This window comes from Nomascus leucogenys, chromosome 13 (genome assembly GCF_006542625.1).
Source record: "Nomascus leucogenys isolate Asia chromosome 13, Asia_NLE_v1, whole genome shotgun sequence".
Taxonomy (NCBI): domain Eukaryota; kingdom Metazoa; phylum Chordata; class Mammalia; order Primates; family Hylobatidae; genus Nomascus; species Nomascus leucogenys.
In genome coordinates this window covers 47,651,794-47,671,172 of record NC_044393.1, presented here as the reverse complement: position 1 = coordinate 47,671,172, position 19,379 = coordinate 47,651,794, and the positions used below count along the sequence as shown (strand labels likewise).

The window sequence follows — 19,379 nt, the reverse complement described above, 5'->3', positions numbered from 1 at the left end:
AGAATGGCGTGAACCCGGGAGGCGGAGCTTGCAGTGAGCCAAGATTGCGCCACTGCACTCCAGCCTGGGTGACAGAGCGAGACTCCGTCTCAAAAAAAAAGAAGAAGAAGAAGTACAAGGGACCTGGAATCAAAGTCTGAGAACCTGGGGTAAATTCTCCAAGCCAATGTCCTGGCTTCATGTTTCTCTCAGAACTGAGACTCACGTTTGTGAACCTGGGAACAGAATCTCAGGTGAGGGATGCACTCAGCCTAAAAAGATGAAGATTCTGTGTTGCTAAATTTTTAATGCTCATCCATGCATGGTTTGGGGTGGGATGCGGTGGGAAGGCAACTAGAAATCTCAGCTCAGAGTTTCAGGTGCCAGAAGAGTCAAATGAGGCTGGCAATTCCTTAGGCCTAAGGTCACTGTTACTGATTTCCACCCAGGAGGCTTTGGGCCAACCTGCCTTCCCCATCCCAAGATGGGGTGTGCCACCTCACAACACCCTCAAAGATGTCCCTCTGAATCCGAGAGGACATCCCATGAGCTACTCAAACTGGATGGAGGGAAGAAGCTAAAATTTGTCTTTTTCTTTTCTGGCGCCGTGTCCCAGGACCACTGATGGGCCACAGGTGACAGGCAAGCTCCTGGTCACAAGGATGCAAGCATGAGGGTAAAGGGGCAGGTACGGCTGGTGAGGGTACCAGCCCAGTGGAGTCATTGACCAGGAATGTATCTTCTGATAAAATAAGTTTCAACTCAAAAACTCTGTTTGTTTGAATACAACATAAGTCAGTGTGGCTTTTTATGTTGTTTGCTTGCTTTTATCCATGCCTGAGTAAATGGAGTCAGGTATTGTACCAGTCAAGATACCAATCATCAATGTGCCAAATGCCATGTGAGTTTTGGGGTGACTTCACTCACCAGCAGTGTCCTAACCACAAATATATGTTAGAAAAATCTTAGGATAAACTTGATAGTAATGGCTGCTTGAAGATTTTGTTTTTTCGTTTTTTTTTTTTCATTTGGGTTTTGTTTGTTTGTTTGTTTGTTTTTGAGACAGTCTTGTTCTGTCTCCCAGGCTGGAGTGCAGTGGCATGATCTCAGGCTCACTGCAACCTCCGCCTCCCAGGTTCAAGCGACTCTCCTGCCTCGGCCTCCCCTGGGATTACAGGCGTGTGCGACCATGCCTGGCTAATTTTTAAAATATTTTTAGTAGAGATGGGGTTTCACCATGTTGGCCAGGCTGGTGTCGAACTCCTGACCTCAGGTAATCCACCTGCCTCAGCCTCCCAAAGTGCTGGGACTACAGGAGTAAGCCACCATGACCGGCCAGATCTTTCTTATAATACAAGCTTCAAGTCGAGGAGAGAACTAAATGGAATTTCCCAACATGAAAGTGGAAGGAAGAGACAGGTTCCAATGCCAGGTTTAGAAGTGTCTTCTGAGATGTTAACTGAATTTTGCGGCAGACTGTTGGTGCATCCTCTGTATCAGGGAGTCTGCAAACTATAGCCAAACCCAGTACATGGCCTGCTTTTGTAAATACAGTTTTGTTGGAGACAACTGTGCTTGTTTGTTGTTGTATTGTCTGTGGCTGATTTCATGCTACCACAAGAGAGCTGAGCAGTTACAGCAGAGGCTGTGCGGCCTACAATCTGGCCCTTTACAGAAAAGGTTTGCCAACCTCTGCCCTATATTTCCTTGGCCCACCTAAAGGTTATCTGTAGACAGTTTCCATGCATGCCAAAGGCCATTCTATCTCTCTGCCCAGCTGCAGAGATGCACCAGACCTTGTGTGGAGCAAGCCAGAGGTAATAAGGCATCAGTGCCCTAGGGCCACCCTCTCCTGAGGAGAAATGGGATGGAGAGCTGGTGGACAGATAGCTCAGCTTCCTCACCTCCTGCTTGGGACAATTTGAAGACGTTCTACCCACTCTCTTGAAGGGTCCCCAGTGGGATGGAGCCCCAGCTGCCCACAATGGTGGCCACCTCATTAATGCCCCCTGCGTGGACACATCCATTCCCCATCTCATGCCTCCTCTTTCTCCGGTCAGGAGACAGAAACCACACCAGTGGTTTTAACAGAGAGAATTTAATACAAAGTACCATACAATTAGTATAGTGAATTGTTACCTAGTTAACTCAAAAAGCAAAAGAAAACACAAGTATCATATGGACCAAAAAGTCCAACATTTGTGGGAGTCAGGGGCTCACACAATGAAGATGCCCTCCTGGCCCGGGCAGGATCCTAAAGCATCCGTGGCACCCCAGCCTGCCTTACCCACCCACAGTGCCCGGAGGTGGAGCACAAGTGCACGTGTTAGGACCTGAAAGATGGGGAGTTAGACCTGGCAGAGTGAAGCCGGAGGAAGCTCAGGTGGAAGTCTGTAGTGGTCCCAATGTGCAAATTGGTCATCTGACCTGGGTACAGGTGCATGAGGGCAAAAGACTAGAGAAACCACCCAGCAGCTGGTTCACGCCAAGATTTCCCTCAGGACCACTGGCACTCTCTCACAGAAACCCATGCAGATTTTTTCTTGTAAAACCAACGCTTACAGGCCTTAGGGAGAAGCCCAGCAGGTGGTATGGGGCTGGTTATGGAATACAAGTGCCTAGGGGGCCACTTCTTTTCAGCAGAACTTCAAGAAGCAGCTAGCTACCACCTAAGAGGAGAGGTTGGAATTAATACAACTTGGAAGTCTCAGAGGTGGGAGTGTGCTGGGACCCAGACCAAGGAGGGACATCAGCAGGTTAGTGCAGGTATCTCCGCAGAGACTGCAATGAGGCTGGTCCTGCAAATGCTGGGAAAATGGAGAACTGGACTCAGCTGCTGCTACAGGAAGGAACTGCCACTGCCAGGGCGAAGAAGCTCTCTCAGTCCATTTGGGCTGCTGTAACAGAATGTCATAGACTGGGTACCTTATAAACAACACAAATTTATTTCTCACTGTTCTGGGGGCTGGGAGATCCAAGATCAAGGTGCTAGCAAATTCAGTGTCTGGCAAAGGCCCACTTCCTGGTTCATAGATGGCACCTCCTCACTCCGAACTCACATGCTAGAAGGGATGAGGGGGTCTCTGAGGTCTCTTTCATAAGGGCACTAATCTGGTTCATGAGGGCTCTGCCCTATGACCTAATCACCTCCCAAAGGCCCCACTTCCTAATACCTTCACCTTGGGGTAAGGCCTTCAACATATGAATTTGCAGGGTACATAAACATTCAGACCACAGAAGGATTGCTGGAGTGGTGTGGACAAGAGCAGAAAGCAAACAAAAGCCAGTGAGTGCCTTCTCCCTCCTCCAGATTTCCAGTCTTCCCCCAGCTCCCCTCTAACAGCACCTCCCAGGGAGCAACTGGCTAAGCAGGACCTGGCTGCAGAGTCCCAGCCCCAGCAACACTGGGTAGAGAGGGGCAGGTTTGAAGCAAGAGACAGGAGCTTACTACCCTTCCTGCAACACCACCCTAACAAACGGCCTGCATCCAAGACCTTTCTCGGGTCTGCTTTGGGGGCAACCCAACTTAATCTAAACCTCCTTATCTGTTGATACCTAGCCTTATTACTTAGCAGTTATCTTTGGGGTTACAAGCAAAGAAAACCAACTCTAACTAGCGGAAACAAGTAAGTAGTATGTCAAAAACATGTGGCGTAGCCCTCAGGCCTGAAGAACCAGCCAACACCATCCTAGAAAAAAAGACAGTGATTGGAGCAAGGCTGGGGACCCAGAAACACAGCAAGGATTGGCAGGCAACCTTGCCGGGGTCTCAGGGGTCAAGTGCCAGCCTTGCAGCCTGAGCTATGCTGGACTCAGATTTCTAATTTCATTGAGGGTGAATCTGATTGGGCTGGTCTGGGTCACTGGCCCACCCTGAGGCCAGAGGAAGGCAGAATATCTTGATACATTAGGGCTGTATCCAGTGCGGGAGGAGCAGCTACTCAATACAAAATCGGGGCTGTCACCTGAGGGACGGGAGGTAGGAATGGCAGATGTTAGTCCGCTGTCTCAGGTTGGGTCCTCCCAGAAGGCAACCCTGAGACAAGGAGTGAAGGGCAAGTCATTTATGTGAAAGGAAGCATCTATATCTTGAGAAGGAAAGTGAGACAGGAAAAGGAGGAGGCCAATACTGGAGGCACTGATCAGTGCATTTCTTCATAGGCATCTGAGGCTCAAACCCACTGGGGAGCTCCAAGAGACTATGTAGAATATGCCTAAAAGTTACCCTAACAGCAGAGTGAGAGGGCTGGGCAGAAGAGACCTGCTCCTCCAGGTCCCGTCCACCCTTATTGAGGGCTGCTCCCAGGAGCATGAACTCCCCAGGACAACCAATCTGCCCAGCATATGGACCAAGCATGTGCCTGTGGCCACAGGAAACTCTAAGGCAGAGTCACATGTGCCTGCCGTGAGAAGCTTGAGTGCAGTCATGAACCAGAACAGGGAGAGTTGGGGGATCTGGCTAGACACCCCAGGTGGCTGATACAACAGCAGTGATGGGTCATTGACTCAAGTGCTGGGAAGATGAGTGGGACAGGGGCTCCCACACAGCTGCTGTATGGAGCAGGCACTCTGGGAGAGTCTTGCTCCCAACAGACCCAAAGCTGCCTCAGGGAAGAGGAGACCGAGACCCTGCATGGACGCCATCGGGAGGCCTGCTCTGACTCCAGGTTACTAACAAGAAACTCTTTATGAAACCGAAGATTTCGTGCATGTTTCAGAGACCCTGGGAAGAGAGAAAGCCCAGAAATGAACCCATTCTGCAGCTCTACAGGAGAAAACAGAACCATATTGGGACAGTAGAGTGTCAAGAAAATGAGCAAGTGAGTCAAATCCCTGGGACCCTTGCACAATCAGAGCCCGACTAGGCTCCAAAGTGTGCACGCAGCCAGCCCCGCATTTCACAGTATGGACTCAACCTTCAGGCTGAGGTGCATCTGCCAGGAAATGGTGCTTACCTGGTCCCTGCCTCCCACCCTCACCTCACCTCCTTCCATTGTCCCCCTGCAGTCCCCTTTATGTCTCCTTGAACAGGCCGAGTTCACTCCTGCCCCAGGGCCTTTACACTTGCAGCTCTCTCTGTCTGAAATGCTCTGCCCTCAGCTCTGTATGTGATACCCCGTGTTGTCATTCAGGTCCCACGTCACCCCTACACAGGGTCTTCCCTTACCACCCAATCCAAACTAGACCCCCAGTCATTCTAGCAGGTCATGCTAGTTGAGTCCCTTCATGGTACAGTCTCTGACTTTCTCTTCGCTACCTGCTTGCATGGTGTTTCCTTCCTCCCCCACTAGAACATCATGTCTGTGAGAGCAGGACCATGTCCCACTGTTCCTTGCTGTCTCCCAGTGACCAGGACCATGCCTAGCACAGAAGAGATCCCAATCCATTTTTCTTGACTGATTGAATATAATATAAAAATGACCTTTCCAAAGCAATACTCCCTGCCTTTTAAAATAATATAAACTCAACACATAGTTCAGAAAATAAAAAGACCCAAGGAGGCAAAGAAAGGCTTTGCAGTGGCTGTTGAAGCTGAAGATAATAGACACACAGGCCCAAGGCCTAGTACATCCTGGGCTCCAGCTAATGGTTTCTGTCATTCTCCCTTAAGCTTTTAAGTTATAAATATTTGAAAACTCAGTGGAATGGGTTCCCCATTCATCTTTTAGAAAAAACAACAAAAGCCTAATTCTTTCTTGAAATCCAAACCTCAAATGAATTTGGAACAAGATTGTTCATCAAGCTCTAAATAGAAAGGAAAGGTGACTCCATTTAGTATTCTATTATCTGTAACCAAGAAATAACAGAATGTAATTTGTGATTCTGTCAATTTCTTCTAATAATGTGTACTTGTCTCACCAGATGCTTTTTGTAGGCCGATACTATAACCCATTTAAACACATTTACTCAGTTCCCTTAATGTACTTTGGAGAAGCTACACAGGGAAGGAGACTTTTTTTAATTGGCATAACTTATTTTTGGACTGTGAGTACAAAGATAGATACTGGAGGGCAACATAGACATTTGTGTAAAGATTCTGATTTTGAGTGATTTCTGTGTTTTAGGATGTGATACAGTAAGTACCTGTGTGCATGTGTGTGTGTACACACGCAAGAACATGCACACTCACATGGCCAGTGCTATATTATGGTAATTGAGAGCATTGATAAGTCTGAAAAATCGCCCCTTAATGGCACAGCACACTGCCAGGCACATTGTACATGTTCAATAAATGCTTGCTGCACTAATTAACTCACTTCTAAACAAGCAACTTACACAGTGACACTTGACTTTACTTCTTGAAACCTGACCTAGGTTGCAATCTCTGAGTGAGAAAATTTTAAGTATCTCATACCAAGTACATTTGGTACACATATGGTGGCAGATGACACTGGTGCACTGCCTATGACCCCTTGACCCTTAGTACTTCCTTGTATTTCCAGGCCTGACTTCCAAATGCCAGCACCTAGACATCTTTGCCTGAGAGCTTTCTTGGCCCCCAGAGAGCACACCTCCCACTGACTGCCAGGAGCTGGTGGATTAATACCCCAGCTCCCTCACCCCTCAGGGAGGCTGACTCTGAGGCACGTGATCTATGCTGTCTCCCAGAGCTCCTCAGTGGCCCCTGGTGTGAGCTGATTTGGTGGTAACGTCCTCCTTATTGGTTCCCTTCTCTTCCCTGCCTTCTCCACTCTCCTACTTGTGCATCCTAAATTCATCTTCCAATGAAACTTCACATTCTCTGCTTTGGGATCAGCTTCTGGGGGAATCCACGCTAAGAGAGATGCCTTTAATAATTTCACCTCTAGCAAAACACTCATCCACATAAGCATGCACTTGTGCTTGAAATGGAATGAAGATGAGCCGATGTCATCAACCAGCATGTTTCTGTGTGAAATTCAGATGCTATCTGAGTCTCTAATGAGACTTATGAACCAGGACGAAGAGCATGTCTCTTTCCTAAATGAGGATGGTGTGGTGGCCATTTAACAGAGCATCCTTGTCCTCATGAAGCTGACCCACCTACATTCCCAAGGTCCCTATTAATTAGACAAAGGATGTGCAAGCAAAGAAAACATTTTAATGAAGGCTTCGTTGGCAATGCCAGATGGGTCAACTATGGTCTAATCCAAACAGGAACCCTCACCCTTTTATCATTTGCTCTAAAATATCAAAGCATTACACCTACAGTGGCCCCAAAGACATTTTATCCCATTAAGCCTGGGCATTTTAAGAGCTCTTCTCTCCTGATTTCTTCTTGTCTGACTTTGTCTTTCCAATCATGGTCTCCACGATCACAGCGGTTTCTTCATACGTCTGAATGCTCTCCGTGGAAATCTTCTCGATAGATTCCACCACTTCCACTGTCTTATAGGCCAAAGCCTTGGGAGGGCCTTTTTCTGGCAGGCTTCTGCTCCTAATCCCAAGCACCTCAGCTCCATCCTCACCAGCCGCAGGCTTTGGAGGCTCGGGTATAGATGGTTCCTCTGCACCAGGTGTGACTGTGGGACAGGGTCTCCCGGACCCCTCGTCCTGCTCCTCACCCTCACGTTTCTCCTCAGGGCCTTCCAGCTCTGCGCCATCTGGCTCAATCTCCTTGTCTATAGGCTGCTGGTCAATTGGTTGTTCATCTTCTTTCTCCTGCAGACCTACCTGCCCATTCTCTAAAGGGGGCTTGGGTAACTCAGGAGAGGGCTCCACCTGGCCATCATAAAGCACAGAGTCTTCTTCAACAGAAACAGCCACCCCACCTTTGGCTGTGATGGAGGAGACATAGAACCTAGGGTCCACATAATTAGCATCCCCTGTGACCAGCACGTGCCGCTCTTTGGTGTAGAGCTCAGTGGGGGTCTCAGGCTCTTTGGGGCTTCTCACTTTCTCCTTGACCTTCCTGTATAGTTTCCCAAAGCCTTTGCTTATCTGCCCTCCATCTGGCACATCCTCTGAAGCCCCTTCTTGTGTCAGGGGACTTACTTCTTTACTTTCTGATTCAAATTTAGATTCACTTTCCTCTTTAAGTACCACCTGTACCAGCTTTGTGTCTTCCAAACCTTTTAATGGTGCATCTTCCAGAGCTGCGTTCGTTTTGTCTTTTGCTATAATCTCTTTTCTCCTTGGAACATTCTTGGGGAGGCCTTTTTGTCTTGGTTTTGCTGCTGTTATATCCTGCAGAGCCCTGGTAAGATCTGGAAAAACACACAGGCAGAAATTTAAGTATAATTGTCATTGAGAGAGAAAGAAAATATGCTGGTTGGAAAATAGGCTAACTTGGAAACAAACGCCTATACCTATAGTACTAGGGTGGGGCTTCCTTCATCTGGAGCAGAAGCAATGGAAGAAAGGCCTTGGCTTTGTTGCTCCATGGCCCAGGCTGAGGTCCAGCTGGGCAACTCTGGACAAGTCACTGGATGCCTTCGGGCTTCCAGAGGGAAGGTGCTCCCTGTTCTGACACCCACAGTTCACCACCACACCAGGCAGAACCTACAAAGGTATGCAAGGCCATTGTCCTGACACTCAATGGGAGCCCTAGCCCCTGTTCCCACTGCAGCCCCACTGAGCTCACAGCAGACACTTGGATCCACAGAAGCCCATTCCTCAAAGTTATTCTCTCCTCTGACTTCCTCAAAGGAGAGATGACAGAGCTACCTGGGGGCTTCTGACATGCCCAGATGGCCTTGGGCCTGGAGATGGAACCCGTTCATGGTGGATTTGCCTCATTCCATATTTAGCTCAAGCTAGATAAATGCCACCCAGCTGTGATCAGCCTCCCCTTCCTCCCAGGCCAAGAGAGGAAGTGATGCTATGAAATTCAGAAATGACAGGAATCCCCTGCCCCAAGTCCACCCTCCTGCTTCCAGACTAGCTGAAAGGAAAAACTAAAAGTTGAAGAAAACACACAAAATTCTCACCTGGTATAATCTATGAGGCTTCATGCCTCCATCCACATAGTGAATTTTGAGCTTTTTCAGCCCAAAAGTCACCCCCTGCATCCCTTCCCACTGGTAACCACAGGGCAAGACCGACCAAGCACTGGCATCAAGCATGGCTGATTCACAATAAACAGAGAGCCAGGTGAGCCGGCAACAGCAGACATGGGTCACAAAGCTACAGGTGCAAGGGATGCAGAGAGGGACAGGGCACAGGAAAACTGCTGGGAGCTGGTATGCGAGGAGGAGGTGCTTACAGGACTACACAGAATCTCAGGGCCTGGTGCCAAAAAAACCCACAAGACCCCTTGTTTCAAATTATTAAGAATTTCAGAACAGTATTAGCAGAGCATTCAGCCAAGCTGGGACCCTGAGGGCCGCATGCGCGCAGGGCCGCACGCCTGCCGACCTGTCCCTGGGTGTCCGGCTGCAAGGCTGTTCCCTTTCCAACCATGTTGACTCTGGAATGCCATTTCCACAAAACCCTCTGAGCTATCTGGAAATAAGGATTTAAAGGCCCTATATGCATGAGCATCCATATTACCACCTTCTCTTTTCTCCCCAAATGCTGGGCTTGTTCAGAACTGGGAGATTTCGATGTGAGGTGAGGTCTTATAGACCAAATGTTGAAAGCAGATGCCACATTTACCAGCCAAGCTGTTTCTGCCTGGTTTGAGGGAGGGGAGAATGAGCGATGACTGAGCAGCTACTCTGCACTGGACACCATGTGACATGCGTTGGCACAAACCCTTTGATTCAATGTGGGGAGCCGGTGGGATGTGATCCAGTGTTCACTTACTGCTGAGCGGAGGGAGCAAGAAGTGAATATTGAGTTGTACTTTTCACCCAATTAAATGCCTTGTGTTGCAAAAGTTATTGCTGTCAAACCATAAAACAAACATAAAAATACAAAATAAATGCCTCACATTAGGGATGGCATGCCCAGGGTAGCCTAGCCCCCTAGTCGATTTTTCTCCTTATAAACTTCTCAGCTCAGTCACTTAGCAAGCCAGAGAGGGCAGAGGGTGGGAAGGAGTCCTCCCTCACAAAAAAGCATTTAATTTCCAGATGGATCTGAAGCAAGCATGAATGTTAAAGTCAGGAAGAGAGCCGCTTGGTTTTTTTCAAGACAGAAAAAAACAGAAGTCCAGGGTTGGGGAGCGTTACCTTTCCCACCGGATCCAGTGCTGAGACAGACTCCATGGCTCTGGGTGAACAGGGGAATGGGAGTTTCAATGAAGGCAGAGCTCAGCCTGGCAGAAAGAACCAGAAAGAACAAGCCAAACAGATGGTCAGGGGCAAGAGTGACTCTCGTTAATGTTGAGCAAAAATGAAAAAAAAGCTTTCTCTAGACCAAATTGCTCACAAATTAGATATCGTTTTAAACAGACAGCCATACACACATTTACATACTGGATGAGGACATAAAGAAAGTGATCATTTCTTTGAGCTCAAGAGTCATAAATTGTGAAACATACCTATAAAAAATTGTAAAGTGGGGATTGTTTATAACCTAAAAATGCCACTTCTCCATGAGACAGTGCCTTTTTGATTTTTTTGCCTTTTTGATTTTTTTAATTAGAGTAGCCAACCCAGGCTGAAGTATTTAGGGCAAACAGGGTATGATATCTCCTACTTAAGATATATGTATATATACATATATATATACACACACACATATCATATATAAATAGAGAAAAAATGATAAAGCAATTGAGATAAAATATAAACAACTGGTGAATCTGGAGTATTCAGGAGTTCCTTGTTCTATTCTTGCAACATTTCTATCAATTTAAAATTAGACCAAAATCAGAACTTATAGATAAATAAAAGAGGTATCCAGTCACCTTTCTGTGAAGACCTGTCCCAAAACAAAAATGTTTACAAAGTCACTGAAATGCCAGCTCCAGACTTATTCTTGCAGATGTGTGCACAAAGTGTTCACTGTGACACAAATATGTGGAATCATGCCAGATACACTGACCAGCACTGGAGAAAGAAAAATAAAATCCTGCTTCTCCTGCCAAGCATTCGAGTGCTCACAGCCAAGACAGAGCACCCAGCGCGAAGGGTGGAGCTGCTCCTGGTAGGGACCTCAGTTGTGGGGGGCTTCTCTTTTCATTCAGTCAAAACCCAGGAATTTAGCAAGACTGAAGTGAAGAATCACAAATTAATTCCCAACCTGTTCTCTGGAAAATCATGGTAGCTATGAATACTGGCATAGCTGGAGAGAAAGAGAGAATTTCCCAGCTTTCTTAAAGTGAGTAGGGATCGAGTCACAGCTCCATTATGGAGGAGACCAGACAGACACATAGTGACAGCAACAGACTAACCCAGCGAGGTGCTAAGAATTGTAAGGATGGCAGCAGGAGCATCACCAACACCTCTGAGTGCCCTCAAGTGCCAGGCTCCGTGCCAGGTAGCTCACCTGCAGCACCTCATTAAATACTCCTGGGCATCCCACCTGCTGGGACACATGTCCCCAGAGGCCTATGAGCAAAACACAGGCTTCTCAGTGAGGCCTCTTCTGACCACCCTACTTAAAACTTCAAGCATTCCCCCATCACCCCTATCACCACCACCCTCCTCCCTGCTAGAACTTCCTCCTCAGCACTGGTCGTACCTTCATCCTCTGTCTCCCCTACTAGTTATCCAGCACCCATGGGGTCAGGAATTGTTGTGTTTCCTTCCCTGACACATGCCCACTGCCTAAAACTGTGCCTGGCACACAATAGGCACTCAATGAAGAGTTCTGGAAGGAATAAGTGGCCTGGATGGGGAGGGCACACGCTCACCTGTTGCCTTCAATCTCGATGATACGATGATACCGGTCCAGCTCATTCTTCAGGGTTTGCTGGGCGACCGCCAGCTGCCGGCAGTCGTAAGAAGACTTCTCTAGGACCCGCTCTGTCTCCTCAATCTCCTTGCGCAGTGTCTCAATCTGCTCGTTATAAAGCTGAATCTCATCGTCATAACACTCATGGGCACTTTTAATAGCTTGTTCCAGAGTTGCTGTCTGCGGGCAAGGACACGCTGTAAGAAAATCCATCCCCCTTCTTCCCTAAGAGACAGACCTCACCAGGAAAAGGAACCTGGACTCGGTGAATGTTTTATTTTGTTTGTGTGTTTCTCTGTCCATTCGAGATTAGCAATGAATCACTTTGGAATCCTTAAGCTAAAAAGCAATGTGAAAACTGAGCTCCTGTGTCCTTACACAATTTTTTTTTTTTTTTTTTTTTTTTTTTTTTTTTTTTTTTTTTTGATAGAGGATCTCACTTTGTCACCAGGCTGGAATGCAGGGATGCAATCACGGCTCACTGCATCCTCGACCTCTCAGGCTAAAGTGATCCTTCCACCTCAGCCTCCTGAGTAGCTGTGACTATAGGCAAGCACCAACACGCTGGGCTGTTTTTTGTTTTTGTTTTTGTTTTTGTTTTTTTGGTAGAGATAGGGTCCCACCTTGTTGCCCAGGTTGATTTCAAACTCCTGGCTTCAAGTGATCCTCCCACCTCAGCCTCCCAAAGTGCTGGAATTACAGGCATGAGTCACTGCACCTAGCCCTTCTTGCACTAATATCAGCACCCTCTGCAATTAGCCCATAAGGAGGCCCATCCCAAAGGCAGTCTGAAGACAAACCTAGAAAATAAGATGAAAACTAGACCAGGTGGCTCACACCTGTAATCCCAGAACTTTGGGAGGCCGAGGCCAGCAGATCACTTGAGGTCAGGAGTTTGAGACCAGCCTGGCCAACATAGTGAAACCCCATCTCTACTAAAAATACAAAAATTAGCCAGGTGTGGTGGCACACGCCGTAATCCCAGATACTTGGGAGGCTGAGGCAGGAGAATCACTTGAACCTGGGAGGCAGAGGCTGCAGTGAGCCGAGATCAAACCACTGCACTCCAGCCTGGGCAACAGAGCGAGACTCTGTCTAAAAAAGAAAAAAAACCTGCTATTGGTGGAATAATATTTATAATTCAAATAAAGTACGTTCTTCAGACTTTAATGAATTAGCATAAATCTGATAGCAAAAAAATAAGTAAAAAGAAGAGCATACTGAATAGATAAGATGCTACCTTTCTTGAAATACTGAGTGGGAGAAAAGTTTCCTTGTTCTCATTCAGCTTTGATTTTCTCCCGAGTTTGGATCAGCAGAGTTACATTTATGTTTTGGTAGCTAAGGTGTGTGTGTGTGCCCTTGTGTACACATAAAATAATGTCAGAGAAATACAGTACATTAATCAGAGCAAGTAAAAATTAAGGCCGGAAAATAGAAAGAGATAGGTTTATATTCAGTGTAAGAGCTTGTGATGATACATAAAGACCCATAAATGCTCAGTCATGGGCCACATAACAGTACTGCCGTCAACAATGGACTGCATGTAGGATGGTGGTCCCATAAGCGTATAATGGAGCTGGACAACTCTTGTTGCCTAGTGACAACCACAGCCATCCTAGGGCCGTGGAGCCACACGTTCACTCACATGTCTGTGGGGACGCCGGCGTAAACAGACGTGCTGCCAGTTGCATAAAAAAAGTCTAGCACATGCAATTATGTACAACACATAATACTTGACAACGATAATAAACAACTATGTTACTGGTTTATGTATTTTTGATACTACACTTTGTCTCATTATTTTGGCGTGTAGTCCTACTTTTAACGAGATGTTTCTGATAAGACAGTGACGCCGCGTTACCCCAGCCGCAGCCTCCTGCAGCTCACGTTTCCCACATCTCTTGATTGCAATATTTTCTCTTGTGCTTGATCAAGTGTTATTACAAAAGAGTCAAGAAGCTTAAAAAAATATTTAAACTTTATAAAGTAGAGGCCGAGATGGTCGTGATTCTTTTCCAATCTCGTTCTTGAGTAGGAAAGAATTTGACACGCATGGTCCTCAAAAACAAAACAAAACAAACAAAACCACACTTCTACCTCACGCAGCCCTTCTGGAACTCAGTGTGCACTGGAACCACCTGCGGGTGTTAAGAGTCTGACTCAGCAGGGATGGGGGCCGGAGACTCCGCCTTGCTCACCAGCTCCCACGTGATGTTGATGCTGCCGGTCCATGGGCCACACTTCGAGCCACGAGGGGTGAGACACGCATCTATATTCAACTTCATTATGTCCACTACAGGCATTTCCTACATCCAGACCTAAATGTACCTACTGGACACCCTGGAAGATGATCATTGCCATCAAAACCCAATTCTTCACTTTATACACTTTATGCCCTTGGATCATGAAATTCCTTAGGTGAAAGTGTAGCTTTCAAAGGTGTTCGGCAAATGGCTGGGTGTGGTGGCTCACATCTGTAATCCCAGCACTTAGGGAGGCCAAGGCGGGAAGATCACTTGAGGTCAGGAGTTCAAGACCAGCCTGGCCAACATGGTGAAACCCCATCTCTACTAAAAATACAAAAATTAGCCGGGCGTGGTGGCTGGTGCCTGTAATCCCAGCTACTCGGGAGGCTGAGGCACTTGAACCCAGGAGGCGGAGGTTGCAGTGAGCCGAGATCGTGCCACTGCACCCCAGACTGGGTAACAGAGCAAGACTCTGTCCAAAAAAAAAAAAAAAAAAAAAAAGCAGCCATAGATCTGTTGCATCAGGAGGGAGGAGGAAGGGAAGAAAAGGTACACATGCTAAGCACTCTGGGGAGATGTCTGTCCAGTCCACGTTGTCCCTGTGTCTCATGTCAGCCCCACCCATCCACAGGCAGGGTCCCAGCAACAAGGTGACCCCACTCTCCTGTACAGAGTTATAGGACCAGGGGTGGGCCTGACCCAGGCTGGCCTGTCACATGCCTTCTCTCCTGGGAATCTGGAAAGGGGTCTCAGAAATCTCAGAGTTGGTGGCAGGTTCTAGACAACAGGGACACATGAACAGGTCTGAGGCTGCCGCTCTGGAGTGGCGAGCTTTCACATGCATGGCAAAGTTGAGAAAGGTAATTATTTGGAGAGGAAAAGAAATGAAGCCGAAAGGCAAAGACAAACAAAAATTAGAGAGCCATGGCAAGAGAAGGAAGAGATAGAAAAGGAGACAGAGATCAGCTGCCTCAGCTCCCAGTTCCTGGTTCCTAATCCCTGATGCACACCTGTTCTCAGATTTCATGCCCTGCCTTTTATACCCTGCTCCTTTGAAAAAAAAAAAAAAATAGTACCTTTCCAGTGGAGAAACCTGGCAGACAGCACCTGAACCAAGTGATCAGGTTAATGTCACCTGTATGAGGACACAGCCACATAATGAAATACTCAGGACACAGCGTCACTCCATGGGGGTCTTGCCAAGAATGCAGAACCTCCATCTAATCCTGAGAAAACATCAGGGAAACCCAAAAGGAGAGATGTGCCACAAAGCCACTGGCCTGGGTTCTTCCAAAGCATCACGGTCATGGAAGACAGAGAAAGACTGGGGACCATCCCAGTCTGGGGGAGACAAACAAGACATGACACCTAAATGTGAGTAGGATCTAGACCAGGAAAAAACATGAGTGGAGAAACTGGTGAGATTTTAGTGCACTCTATTAATAGGACAAGATCATTGTTAATTTCCAGGTTTTTATCATTGGCCCGTGGTTTTGTGGAAGCTGGGTGAGGGGTATGTAGTGGAAACTACCGTGCTGTTTTTGCAACTTTTCAAAAATCTAAAATTACTTCTGAATAAAACAAGAGTCCCCTTCCTGTTTCAGCTAGTGTGATCCAGTTTCTGTTTCTCCCAAGAAATCTGGATTCAAACAGTCACCTGTAATAGCAAATACAAGTCAGACACACTAATGCCTGGTGCAGCCAAACCTCACCCACACCAGAGTGTTCAGACACTCTAAGAAACACTTCCAAGGAATATGGGGATTTAAAAGACCCCTTTGAGGCCCAAATCTCAAAGAAGCATTGGAATTACATGGTGAGGGAAGTGTGTGGGGCTGTAGAGAACATAGAGGGGCCATGTGTTGGGGGATGGGGCGGGAGGGCTCATGAGACAGGCTATTCTCACTTTTATCTTTTGAGACAGGGTCTCACTCTATTGCCCAGGCTGGAGTGCAGTGCTGCCATCAGGGCTCACTGAAGCCTTCACATCCTGGGCTCAAGCAATCCCCACACCTTTGTCTCCTCAGTAGCTGAGATCACAGGTGAATGCCACCATATCCAGCCAATTTAAAAAAAAAAAAAATTGTAGAGACAAGGTCTAATTATGTTGCCTAGGCTGGTCTTGAACTTCTGGGCTGAAGTGATCCTCCCACCTTGGCCTCCCAAAGTACTGGGATTACAGGCGTGAGCCATAGCACCTATAGCACCTTTTCTATGTTTGAAATCTTCCATAATAAAGAGTAAAAGAAAAAATTACATATGAAGAGAATGTACCCCAGATCACTGACCCAGGAGCTCTGGGGTGGCCGTCCCTTTTGGGTGTGGGTTCCCCAGCCCAGAGTGGGGGTAGTGGCTCATGCTGATAAGTCCTAAGCTGGGTCAGCCTTATCAGGGAAGGGCTGTCATTCTTTCCACTTTACAGATGAGGAAACTGAGGCACACTGGCAAAGTGGCTTGCCCATAAATACCACAGCAGGATTTGAATCTACCTGTACACGGTCTGAAACACCTCCCAGAGCCAGGCCACCCTTGCCCCGCACCTCAGCCTCCTCCCTGCTGCAGGCAACAATATGCAAGCACACACGTGCGCGCCTACACACACACTCTCTCTCCAGGGCCCCTGCAAACTCCCCATTCCCACACAGCAACAGGCCAACACCAGCCTGTTCTCTCTGAAGACGTGGGAAAGTCAGTGTGAGCCATGCAGAGACCTCTCTTTGCAGGTTTTCAATTAGCAAAGTTTTAAACTGTAAATAGAATCACAAAGCGTCACAAAATGGGAAATGAGAGCCCAGGAAAGTCACCTGTGATCTTTCTACCCTACGAGTGGAGTGCAATCTTTTTATGTCTCATGAAGTGGTGATTGTTGTTTTTGTGGTAGTGGTAGGGGGTGGAGGGATGGGGTGTTTTCTTGGGTGTGCATTTGTGTTTGTTTGAAGAAGGCTGCATGTTTTAAAGGTTGGAGATCCTCTGCTGCAGCACTGCGGGAGGAGCTCCTGTCCTGGGCGCCCCCACAGCCCCCATCCCCCACTGGACCATGAGGCCCTGAGCCCTCCAACCCCGCACTGGTCGCAGATGCTCTACGGGATTCTGCTGAGTCCAGTGAAGTGATGACTTGGTTTATAAAACTGGACTGATGTCTATATCGACGTGGTTTTTATAGCTCCATAATTTAAACCTTTCATCAGAAGGAAGGGTGTTCAGGAAAACCAGTAAGAGCTCCTGTCTCAGGAGCTCAACACGAATGGAGATGCCTGTGACGAGAGCCACTGTGGCATGGCATCCACTGCCACCCAGCACCAGCCTGGCCGAGGAGAAGGAGACACAGACCCTCCTCTAGAAGGCCGAAGTCTAGCAGAGGAGGCACGCCCAGGGCATCTCGGAGGGAGAAAGAGGCTTCCAGAGGAGGCAGGACCAGTCCTGGGAACCGAGGAAGGAAAGGGACTTCCAGAAAGGAGAGAAGGAATGAACAAAGGGGAGGCCCCAGAAACTGCAGGAGGTGTCAGGAGACGAAGAGAGGTTGGCCCAGGGTTCCTCCAAGGGTGGGGCCATGCGGCAACCTGAACTTTATCCGGAGCCAGGTGACTGCTATTTCTGCCTGGACCGTTAGATTGCCTGGTTTATATCTGTCTCACCACTGGGCTGTGAGCTGCTGAGGGCAGGACACAGGCAGGAGCCTGACGCGAGCCCCATCTGGAGGGGCGAGCTCCCACCTCAGTCCTTAGGACCCCAGACAACTTCAGGTGCAAGGTCTTTTTTTTTCCCCCCTTAAAAAAAAAAAAAGGAAACTCATTACATACTGGCTTACACAAACTAAACCACTAGATGGTGCTAAGTGACTTTAATGAGAAATGAGACATGGGCGGTTCCCACTTTGCAATTTTAAAAAGTGACTTTCTTTACTTCCCTTTCACAGAAACTCTCAGTCCATGCAATTTAGGGAACTAAAATTACCTGTCCTTTCCTCTCCACCTGTCCGAAGTGCTTCCTCCAGGGCTCTTACGGGTATATGTGCACTTATTTGAAGGAGAGGCTTCCAGCTCCAAGCCCAGGCACTATTGTCCCATCCTCCGCCCAGCGTCTCCCAGACTGAGCCCGCAGAGCCACGTGGAGGGCTTGTGAAAACAAGGCGCACCGGCCCGCCCCAGAGCTCCTGGGTCAGTGGTCTGGGGTGCCTGTGAATTTGCATTTCTGACAAGTTCCCAGGTGGTGCCCCCGCTGCTGGGACGGGGACCTCACCCTGAGGACCCCTGCTGTGGAGAGTTCGGGAAGCTTCGGACGTCCTAACCATAGGGGGAACCCGCTGCCACGGCCCTGGGGCTACCAGACGCTCTCCCTTGGCTCGCCCTCCACCGAGTTCGGCCACAGTGCGGGCCCTGCCCGGAGGTGTGCGGCCACATCTTCCTTCAGCTCTAGCTTCGCTGCTACATTGGGAAGCCACTAAAACCTTTAAAACCAGCAAAAACCCAGCCACAAATATTTGAAATAAGGCCCAAGCCTGGGACATAGGGGGACCGGGTGGAACATTCGCCCCCTCCCTGGGACCCGCCCCTACCCTGTGGTTCTCAGTGTGGCTCCTGGACCGGCAGCAGTACCATCACCGGGACACCTGAACATGCAGCATCCCGGGACACACCCCAGACCCACTAAGTCAGGAGCTCCCGGGTGTGCCCAGCCACATCTGGGTTTTCATCAGAGCTAAGGAGGCAGAATTTTGGCGCCCATGACCTTTTCCCCTTGGTGCTACACCCTTGAATATGTTACATGGCAAAAAGGGACTTTGCAGATATAATTAAAGTTCTTAACCAGTTACCCTTTTTTAAGGAAAGGAGTTTATTCAAGATTATCCCCTAAAAACAGAAGTCAGAGAAACGCATAAGTCCAAGTCAATGAGATGAGACACAGGAAGAGGGTTCAGAGTTCGCTGCCGGCTCTGAACGTGGAGGGGCCTGAAGCCAAGGAGCATGGGCAGCCCTGACAGCCACTCCTGGCCAGCAGCGGCAAAGAAACAGGGTCCTCACTCCTGCCAAGAACTTGAATGAGACTGGAAGCAAATTCTTCCCTAACAGCCTCTGGACAAGGGCCCAGGCTGGCCAACATCCTTCTTTCTACCTTTTGAGACCCAGAGCAGAGAAACTGATAGGACCCACCCAGACTTCCCACCTACACAACTGCGATGAGACGGGTGCTGTTCAAAGCCCCTGTTAGTGGTGACTCATCAAGGCAGCAACAGAAAATGGACACAGCCATGTGTCATCAGCTCCATGCTACAGCTTGTTACTGAGTGAGTATAAGCACATCTGTCATTTTATTTAAAATGATTCAGTAATATTTTGATAACTGTTTTAATATAATTAGTTTCTTTCTTTTTTTTTTTTTTTTGGAAAC

The 19,379-nt window shown here is 48.0% G+C and overlaps 1 protein-coding gene across 5 annotated transcripts in view; it reads right to left on the bottom strand.

Moving 5' to 3' along the window:
- Positions 1–7,040: 7,040 nt before the first annotated feature.
- BFSP1 (beaded filament structural protein 1) overlaps positions 7,041–19,379 on the bottom strand; it is a 72,813-nt gene continuing 60,474 nt past the window's right edge. For all 5 annotated transcript variants that reach the window (XM_003268208.3, XM_003268209.3, XM_003268207.3 and 2 more), the window contains 3 exons: positions 11,702–11,922; positions 10,074–10,159; positions 7,041–8,165 (listed from right to left, as the gene is read on the bottom strand). In XM_003268208.3, coding sequence (XP_003268256.1) covers positions 7,210–8,165; positions 10,074–10,159; positions 11,702–11,922 — 1,263 coding nt within the window. In that variant the 3' untranslated portion in view covers positions 7,041–7,209. The remainder of the gene's footprint in view (positions 8,166–10,073; positions 10,160–11,701; positions 11,923–19,379) is intronic.